The sequence below is a fragment of the Antrostomus carolinensis genome, unplaced genomic scaffold (assembly GCF_000700745.2).
Source record: "Antrostomus carolinensis isolate BGI_N321 unplaced genomic scaffold, ASM70074v2 scaffold10435, whole genome shotgun sequence".
In the NCBI taxonomy this organism is placed as follows: domain Eukaryota; kingdom Metazoa; phylum Chordata; class Aves; order Caprimulgiformes; family Caprimulgidae; genus Antrostomus; species Antrostomus carolinensis.
This window is the reverse complement of record NW_010315705.1, coordinates 14,561-24,919: the sequence shown is the minus strand read 5'-3', so window position 1 is coordinate 24,919 and position 10,359 is coordinate 14,561. Positions and strand designations below refer to the sequence as shown.

The 10,359-nt window shown below is 39.7% G+C and overlaps 1 protein-coding gene across 1 annotated transcript in view; it reads right to left on the bottom strand.

Moving 5' to 3' along the window:
• Positions 1-20: 20 nt before the first annotated feature.
• LOC104525001 (cytoplasmic dynein 1 heavy chain 1-like) overlaps positions 21-10,359 on the bottom strand; it is a gene marked incomplete at its 5' end in the record, with an annotated part of 22,619 nt that continues 12,280 nt past the window's right edge. The window contains 19 exon segments of the mRNA XM_010168039.1: positions 21-188; positions 428-593; positions 973-1,094; positions 1,189-1,395; positions 1,948-2,181; positions 2,472-2,612; positions 2,743-2,973; positions 3,204-3,431; positions 3,822-3,978; positions 4,089-4,327; positions 4,509-4,721; positions 5,089-5,272; positions 5,451-5,694; positions 5,975-6,134; positions 7,581-7,681; positions 7,950-8,232; positions 8,941-9,135; positions 9,219-9,407; positions 9,486-9,661. Of these exon segments, the coding sequence (XP_010166341.1) occupies positions 21-188; positions 428-593; positions 973-1,094; positions 1,189-1,395; positions 1,948-2,181; positions 2,472-2,612; positions 2,743-2,973; positions 3,204-3,431; positions 3,822-3,978; positions 4,089-4,327; positions 4,509-4,721; positions 5,089-5,272; positions 5,451-5,694; positions 5,975-6,134; positions 7,581-7,681; positions 7,950-8,232; positions 8,941-9,135; positions 9,219-9,407; positions 9,486-9,661 (3,638 nt within the window).

Genomic DNA, 10,359 nt, shown 5'->3' with positions numbered 1-10,359 from the left:
CCCTTCATCTCGTGTTTATTTTACCTGTCTTGGAAGAGACGTAATGCTTCATGGGCCCAAATCCTGATAAGGCCTTCAACTGGTAAGGTTTCTAATGGTCTTAATGCTTCGAATATACCTCTCACCCATCGAGTCATTTCACGAGGTGAATAGATGTAGTGTGGCTGTGTGTCTTGAGTGAATCTCTCCTAAAAATGTAAACTTAATTAGTGACTTCATCCCAAAGTTGCACCATATTTTTTATGGGCCTTGGCACTGCAAGGTGTTACTTTGCGAACGTCATTTGGTGGCTTTTGCCAGAACTCAAGTAATTAGTTGAGTTTTTGTACACATATTATCCATATGAAAGGCAAACAATGCATGTTAAATGATTCAACATAAAAGGAAGACTTCTAATTAGAGTTTGGGGTAGTATTTAACAAGCTACCTGAGACATTGTGTAGAATTCTACCATAGCAGCAGTGAGAGGTTCTGCATATGCGCGAAGTGATGGGATCAGCCTTAGCATTGCACGATTGAATGTTCCATATATCTGAGTAAGCGAAGCTGGTCCAGGGTAGTCCACATAAACCACAGGAACATGTCGTAAAAACCTGAAAGATTAGCATATTATGTAGTCCAGAAGGTCAAATTGCACTCTGTACTCTTCACTATTTTTTTGCCAAAATTAAATAACTGCTTGATTCAAGATTATCAGCAGTAACTGCAGCTGGTTTCATTGCTCCTTAGTGACTCAGAACAAAAAACAACCTGAAGTATCCACAGCATTTCAGACAGGTTTTTCAAGAAGTGTTATGCTGAGTCCACTGGGTGGCTGTCAGGGTAAGAACCAACTAGCAGTTAGTTCAAAAGCAAGGAACACAATTTCAGCACAGCTGGTGTTAAACAAGTACATTAAGAACAGATTACATAGTCAATGCTTCAATTTTGACCCCTGTTCTGTTGCTACATATAGTTTACTAGATACATTACCTATGTGAGAGAGGTTTTCTTCCAGGATCAGTAGGTGGATTACATGCACCAACAAACTGAATTCTCTCTAGTTTCACCCATGTCTGGTCTGATGTACGATAGAATCCTCCATGTTCCACCATCTGGAAAAAAATAAAAGTAGAATAAAATTAGTGGAACATTGTATTTCCCTGGAAATAACTGTTATGATATAGTTGATTACAAAGGAAAACAAACCTGTCTAATGAAGGATATGACTCTCTGTGTGCCATACTTATCCATATCTGGCAAGTTGATTTCATCACAGAACAGCACCAGCCACTTTCCTAACTGTACAGGAGCCAGCACCACACCATTAGGCGTACGCCTGTACTCACAGTAGTGATCAAAAGTTTTCAAGAGCAGTTCTGGAGTAGTAGCACTAGAAAAGTTGAGTCCAACCACCTTAAAAAAGGAATAGTGAAAAGAAAACAGTCAAAATATACTAAATATATATATATGCTTTATACTGTATTTCAGGTTACTGCCTGTATTCTGACTGTATCCTGTTTCTTTCCCATTGCAGGTTCTCCATTTACTATGCAGCAACACCTCCTGCCCAACCTTGTACTTAGGACATCACATGTATTTAGAACATCACAGCTTCATAAAACTGCTTCTCCACCTAAATACACTGAAGGATGAGAGTTATTCTTAAACATCACCATAGGTTTTTAAATACTAAATGGAGGAATGCTCCTGCATTGAAGCAGCAAAAGAAGGAAGTATCCTTCAGATTAAAGATCTTGAGACATAAATTTAGATTCTGCTCAACATAATTTTTATTTTTGGCTATGCATACACATGACTGACTGAGGTGAAGGTACCACTGAGTTCTGGCTTGCAAATAATTTCCATGCTAAATCAAGACTGCTTTAATCCCTAAGGAGATTAGACTTGATACTATGTAATTCACACATGCATGTGCACACACGCACACAACACACTTCCATGTACCTCCATATCGGGCAGAGCTCTGAGAGCACTGAAGAGGGTCATGGTTTTTCCAGAACCTGGTGGGCCACACAGAACTAGAGGTTTGTGTTCTGCTAGCCAAGTATACAGCAATGCTTCGTGGCGAACGGTATCTAGGGTTGGTACTACAACATCAGGAGCTGCAACTTTGTGTGTCTCAACTTCAATTTGAGGAACCTTGGATTGCCACGGCACCCATTCACCTGTAATGGACACCTAGGAGCACAAAGACGTAATCAGACAATTTAGAACAGGAATGTAGTTCAACCTTAATTAAAAGATTTTTTTTTAAACTGCAGAATAGTTTGTTGCATCAAATTTAAACAAGTTAAATTATCTGAACAATTAGCTTTTTGGTGACTGAAAAAAAGTAGCTTGTTCACTGAACTGTGAAACTGTAAAATTTAAGATAGTCTAGTGTTGCATTTTCTAGTTTAACCTCCAAAATCTAAAGCAAGCTTCTAAGAACACAAAAGGGCAACACTTCTAGCACAACAAAGGTTTACCTCATAGTCAATTATAGGTATGTTGGGTGCAGTCGGCAGTGGCACAGTGGTGATTCTCCTAATGTATTCTCCCAGCTCTGCTCTCATTTTCAAACGACTGTCTCCAGAAAGAGACCAGAGTATTGCATAGACCAGGTACCTCTGTAAGAAGCAGCAAAAGCAGCTATTGGTTGTAGAATAATGGAACAAAACTTAATGAACAATAAATCAAATCTAGCTGCTATACTGACACGTCCAACACAGCAGTCACTTAGCAGCGTGTTGTACTTACCTGGATGTAACGCTCTAGTTGATCTATCTGCATTGGAAAGTCTGGATGATTGGCATTGTACTGGGCGACGTTGCGGCAAGCTTGGTGCAACATGGAGAACAAAGAACCAAGACAGCGCAAGCGGGTGAGATCCATAATATGCTCCAACTTGAAAGCATGTTCGAGTGCTTTAGTCACCAGGCCGTTAGATGTGAAATACGGCTGCATTATTGTTGCAGCATCTCTCTGAATCTGTTGGGGGAGACAAACACTGCTCAAAGCACTTGCTTCTCATTTGATTGCTAAGCAGCAGGTTTGAAATGCTTCATATTTTAATATCCTTAAAAAAAACCCAACCCAAAAACATGTAAAGAGGAAGTCAGCTTTTCTACGATGGGCTATCATAAGTTCGAAGTACACCATACTGCTTGTGATACAAGCGTTCTTACTACATTAACCCACAATATAGTCTTAAGTTATACCTGCAACATTGGGGATGCTGCTTCTTCTCCTTCATCTTCTTTGCCCTTTCGCCTTCGCTGAGCTTCCTCCTCACCTTCATCCAGAGGAATGCTTCTTAGTCTGGCCAGGAAGTTATTGAATATCATGTCTGTACTGAGAACATCCTCACTGAACCAGACCATGCCACACCTTGACACAGTAGCCAAAGTGGCATACTTCAGATCCTGTACTTCAAACATGATACGCACCTAAAGAGTAAAAAAATTAAACAAGAGTTTAAAGTAAAAACAAGAAACAACCAACCAAAAGCAAAACCAAAAAACTCCTCCTTAAGAAACAGAAACCCTTTAAATCAGTTAATTTGTATTTAGCCTCTGAATAATCAACAGCAGCATTAAACTGTCTTAAGGTAAGTTCATTGTTACTGCTTGCTACCCTCGACTTTTATATAATCCACAAAGTTTGTCTTACAGGGTCAGAGTAAGTTTAACATGAAATGCTTGCTTCCACAAAAGCTCATAACTTCAGCAAACCACTACCTGAGATCAGTATTACTCTGCCTGTGATGAGAAAGAGCGACAACACTAGTATGGATTAAGGGAAAAGCAGCATCACATTAAAAAAAAAAGCAACATTACATTTGGTGGAAGGCTGAGACGTTCTCCATTTGGCAGAGTCAGTAGTTTGTTGTCATCCAAAACAGAGTTCAAGTTCTCAACCCATTCAGGGTCCACATCACCATCAAAGATAATCCACTGACGTTTTTGCAGCTCGCCTCTCACGTTGTCTATGATTCTACATTAAAGGAAATATTTATTGCAGTGGAGAACAAAGACTCACTAAGGCCAGAATATCCATGACACAAATGTACTGGCTGTTTTTCAACTGTTCTACTAAAGACTCACTTTCTCAGGACATGTGTAAACAAGCCATCTGTCCATTCTCTGGTGTTTGGATCCAAAGTACCATAGAGGTGATCTTTGCTGATTGCTTTTGGATCTATAATATGAGCAACACCTTCCACACCCTCTAGCCGCTCAAGGGCTTTCAGAAGCACTCTCCAAGCCATGCTCTTTCCACTTCCAGAGGGACCAACCATCATCAATCCATGATTTATCTGTGTAATCTGATACAGCTGAAGAACCTGTGGCAGAAGAAATGATGTACCAATTAAGTCTTAACTTCAGTAGTCAATATAAGCTTCTATGTGTTGCTTGCTTAAGATAAAAAAAAAAAAAAAGCTTTGCACCTTTCATAATAAAAAAGGAAGTTTAGTCTTATACATACATTAACTTCAATTTCACCTTTGTATTTTTTTATTTTACCTTTTCAACCCACATGCCACCAACTTCTTCTCCATCACCATAGGTAAGATACATTTCCTGACACACTTTCTTAAGCTCCTCTCGCAAGGCTGTCATCTCCCCACGATGATACTGTACTCCAGGGAATACATCAGAAAGGAGACTGAACAGCAATGGAATGTCTTCTGCAACCAGTTTTGGTACCATAGTTTCACATACACTTTGGATCAGGATCTGCAGAAAGAGTCATGTTTTGGATAAGATTTTTTTAATTACGTTTGCTTTAACAATGTGTTTGACAAGGAAAACGTCACTAAATACTTTATTGATAAAGCACCAGACCAGGGTGGTCTTGGTAAAAAGAACCATTGATGAGGTTTCAACTTTGAAACTCAACTATTAATTCCTATTGATTTTCAGTCTATACAACTGTAGTTTCTATGCCTCTCTGCTATGTTTTTTGGTATTAAATTACCACCTTTTGTAACTAACATTACTTTGCTTACATGGCTTAACACTAGGTGGTAAACACTGCAGGGTTATTTGTTTAGCATGCATCCTGCACTTTATCACAGAAGTAAAGACTTCATACACACATTACCTCTTGTTCTGGTAAGTTCTCTGCGATTTCTCCCTCATCAACAACTTCACCACGCTCTTCTTTCTCCCGCTTTATCTTCTGAATCCTCTCCCTCTTCACATTACCTGCACTAACCAGCACGCTCTTCAGTGCTCTCAAGCCAAAATCATAGTGACTTTGGGAGGACAGCTGTTCATCACAAAGCCTACGCAGCAAAGGAGACGAAATACAATTTAATTATCAAGAGGGACCAACATAACCCTCAGTAAGCGTCATTGTTTGCTTGAAATGACTGCTGCACAACATGCTTAGTGAGTGGCAGAGAACATTATAGCTCTGAACAATAAGCTCTATTTTTACTTGGAACCAAACATGTTACTCACTTGAAGAATGGCACTATCTTATTGGCAAGCACTTCAGCTGTACGGAAACCTTGGGAGTACAACATGACCTGGGCAATCAACTGACGGTCTGGTTTTGTCATTGCCAAGCTGCGGAACAACTTCTTCAAATTGTCAGGCAGATTTGATCTGCCTGCATAGCCAGGATTCATGGTGATGAAGATAGCCATGTCAGGGCTCACTTTGACTTGTTTGTTCAGCAGCTCACAAGTAATAGGTGTTGCAGCTGAAAAGAGAGTGCATTTAGTTACACCTGATCAATCACCTTGAGGAGAGAAGTCATACTTCATTCTATTTTATTTTTCTATTGTAATGGACAGCAGGTCCCCTAGTACTGCAACTCAAATACAAATTTCTATCAGCTGGAAGTTATATTAATTTTTTAAGTTTTGATAGTAAGTGGCTTCATTCTTGGATTACTTGGGAGAAATCTAACTGAGCAACAAAGCAGCATGAAGGACGTTAGAGATGCTGTACAACACTATCAGGAAAGAACAATTACGTACTCTTGTCGTAGTTGGGGTTGGAATGCTCTCGCAAGGCTTCCTGGATGCACTGAACTTGCTGTGAAACAGCAGAGAGCATACGCTCCTCCAGTCTGTTGAACTCATCAAAGCAGCCCCACGCACCCACTTGGCAAAGTCCCACAAAGATGCGTCCCATTGCCTGCACGTAGAGGGGAAAACCATTGAAGTTGTGTGATCATTCCTGCCTATGCACAGGCAAAATAAGCAGAAAGCAGCACTTGATGCAATGAACCCAAAACAGGAAGGAGTTGTATTTGTATGCAGGCTGTCATCTTTTTAGTACTACAAGAGCTGCAAAAAGGTTCTGACATTCAGATGTTCACTGCTTCCTGTTACTACGTACTGTACTGCAGTGTATTCACACAACAGCCCAGGTAAGTCCACTGCATAAGGTTTTGCTTACTGATACCAGTAATGCCAGGTGCAGTTCTAGTCCCTTATCGCAAGGACGATACTAGAATTACAAAACATTTCAGAAAAGCACACTGGATGGCCAAAGTATGATAAGGCTTCCACCTAAAGAACAACCTTTTTGGGTTTCAAAAGGCAACATGAGGGATTAAGATAGAGGTCTAAAAGGCACTGGTTTAGGACAGCTAAAAAGCAACTGTTCACTGTCTTTTCCAATACAAGAACTAAGGAATTGTTAAAAAAATAAAAAAGAAGGTGCTCCTTCATACAGTGCATGGTAATGCAATGGAACTCTGTTAGGGAATGCGACAGAAGCAAGTGTGTACATGGATTCAAGGGGAGAAATGAGTACCTGGAGAAAGGCTCACTAAAGCATGAATAACCATTTCAACTTGGGACCTCTTGATCTTTGCAACTGTCAGAGGAAGGAAGGGGGCTGGGGGCAAGGAAGGAATATCAAGCACTATTCCTAATCTTACTACTCTCCACTACAGGCCAAATGCTGACTAAATGAACCCCTGGTCTGAGCCAAACACAGCTGTACAGCAAAAACAGATGGGCACGCTGGCAGAGTCTAGGAAGGATTGTAATGCCTTGTTTGTGTTTTATATTGTTGTTTAGATATATACATATACACCTGACAGAAGTTTTTATTTTGAGGTGTCTGATGTGTTACAGTTGACAAAAGCATTTCATCTGGTTCTCAGGTAGAAGATATCATTAATTTTAAATTATCCTGGTAACTTTTATTTTAGTTTTGAGTTATCTTTCACACGCTGAGGCAAACTCTACAGCTATGTTACAGTGGGTAATTTAGTAATTGCGCAGCTACTTTGGCAGTCTCACACCCTGATCTGTTCTCCATTAAACCAGTACTATCAATGAAAACTAAATAAATTCAGTTACTTTCCTAAATCCAGTCTTAAACTCTTGCTGCTATACAAGTACTCATTCTAAAAAAACAGAAGACCTCTCCCCACCCTCAGTAACGTTCTGCCCCACTTTTGCTTTAGGCATTTTTTGTTAGAGCATCTGTATGATCCACAGATACCTACTCACTTAAGACTTAGAGATCAATCATCTTAAAAGTAAACACTACTGGCTGTTCTAGAGTTCTGAAGAGATTCCTAGTGCTTGTTAGCAAAGACAACATTTTTTAAATCAAACAACTTACCTGGAAGTCAAATGTTTCATCACAGTTGAAAACCAACACAAAGCGGCCAAGCTGATGTCCAAGAGCCTTGACAGATTCTGTTTTACCAGTACCAGCAGGACCTGTTAGAGAAGTGGGACAGACACATTTTAGTGTTTACTGTCTGAGGTGCCACTGCCTACTCGTGTAATCTGCCAGCATGATGATTCTGTTGGTCCCTGACAAGAGGGTTCAGTGAAACCTAAAACTGTTACAACTTCCCCCAAAAGACTGTTTTGTTCTTCAACATCTTAGTTATGTGTTCTGCATGTTTACATTAAAACCTCTGTATTAGAGATAAGAGTTTACATATTTGTCTCAAGTATTTATTATACTTCAGTGTAAACTTACCAAATGGTGATCCTCCAAGTCTTGCCTCCAGGGCTTGTGTCATTGTCAGGTAACAGCGGTCAGTAAGAGGAGTCTGTACTAGCTTATCCTGAACACCAAGGTACTCAAAACCGTAGTTGAACTTGGCATTTGCCATCTGAATGGACAGCTGCTGCAACACATCTGTCTGCTTTGGGTCAAAGTAGAACCGCATTTGGCTGAGCCACTCAAAGGATTTGGAGTTGTCGATCTTGCTTTTGATCAGTGATCTTGTGACATCTCTCTGGTGCACCAACTCAGTGATCTGGAGAAGGAAGTAACTCCTTAGAGCACAGCAATACAAGCCATTGCTAATAAAGCCAGGACTAGCATAGTAAATTAGAAGTCATGAAGTCATCACTTAGAAGTCATGACCAACCAACAGTCTCTGCCTTAAAATCTGTTGCTATAAAGACAAATCTAACAATGTTAACTGCACTTGTTAAGGACTTCCCTAGCTTCCAGCAAAGCACTCCAGCCCAGTTAGTCTGTTAACCATTACACTACTGAACTACAAATTTTACTTGCCAGGAAGTATGAAGACAAGTCCTCCTAAAACAAACCAGGCATCTCCCTCTAAAAATCTACAGAAATAACCCAGGATGATTTTAACTCCTCCCACCATTCCCAAACCTTATCTACAAACAAAAGTATATAATAATTACAATAATAAATAGCTTAATGAGATATTTTACTTTTGAATGAAGAAATCAGTAACCTACATATTTGGAAGAGCTAGCTTGAAGATCAATTCAGTGAGCTAGTCTATAATATGTTATCGTGCATTAAGCTGACTAGAGTGAAAATCTACTGTGACCTACAGGATCAGATCAGGGCTTAATGGAGTTGCTTAAATTGCATAAAACATTTTCTGAAAGGAAAAATTAGTCTTAAGACTAATACTAATCAATCTTTCATTAAACTTTTAAAAATCATCACCTGCAAACCCAGAAGAGAAAAGGTTTTTACTTACCAAGTGCTCCAGTTTCCTTCTGCGAAGAGGTGGCTGTTCCATCAGCACAGAATCTGCTAGGACATTGAGTGTGACCTCAACATTAGCTAGCACAGAGTGGAGAGGACTGTTGTCTCCAACTCCACCCATACCATTGAGGGCTGACTCGACATTCTCAGACCACGCAATCTGGGCTGACAGGACAACAAGCTGAGCCTGTGCAACAAAAATCCTCATCAGATAGTTTTCCTCACTGAAGTAACCAAGCTGTAGTATGCTTAAGTGTTCCATATTAATACCTGGTATTTATCAATCCAAGAGATGTAGACCGCTGGATCAATTGAAGTTGCTTTTCCAAAGATTTCTACTTCAGTGACAGATTCTGCAAGCAATTTAGCGAGGGTCACTCTCATTTCCTTCTCAACAAGAGTGAGCCACTCATTGATCTTGGGATGTTCTGTGATGGAGACAGGTGTTTTGAACAGCACCTGCAAGAATTAGGTTTAAGTCAGCCCACATTCACTTATTTTCAGAATTTTATTTAGAAAGAAACACTGCAGTCATACCTCCTCTCCTTCACGTGAGGATATCCCAAGAACCACAGAATTATCTTCATTGAGAATAATGCTAGAAACACCAGCAAACATCTTCTTGAAATGTTTCTGCAGCTTAGCAACATTTTTGCTGTTTCCAATGATTTCAAGCAAGTCTTCATCACCAACAAAATAAAACCTAGTAATTACATAAAATTAGATCTGTATGAGAACTCCAACTATCACTTTTCATTTATTTATGCTTCATAGATGGCCACTACAGGAGTAAATGACGTTCATTTTCCAACACTGCAAGAGTGTATGAACCATAAATTTGCTAGAAGTTATACTTTAGTTCTAAGATTCTCAGTTCACGTGGTCTGTACCATGCAAAAGTGTAAACATGCTCCATACCGTGGGTCATTTTCTTTACCTATCCATCCCTGAAATACCCACAGTAGAGCTTGGGACTGAATTAAGTCTAGTAGGCAAGGAGAACTCCCACTGAGTATCTCCCTCACCCTTAATCTCTCATGCTAAATGACAAACTAAATGACTACAGGTAAGTCAGAACCAATGACTTAAATACTGGATTGTGACAGTTTAGACACTGTCCTTCAATCAAATGCCAGAATTAAGCAGTTCAAATAGAACCTTTAAGTTTACAGAAATCAGTTGCAATGGTTCCTTAAGCAGTATCTGAATCCTACAACCAGTCACAGATGAGCAAGTAAGGGAAATTTCAGTCTCACTTCCTGAGAAGCAGCTATAACTGAATTCTGTATTTAAACAACACAGATTTACATGGTCATAACATCTTACATATATGCAACACATAGAAATTGGCAGAGGCTTCACAGAACAGTACACCAATTCCTGCACAGAAACATCAAATTACTTCAAGAGT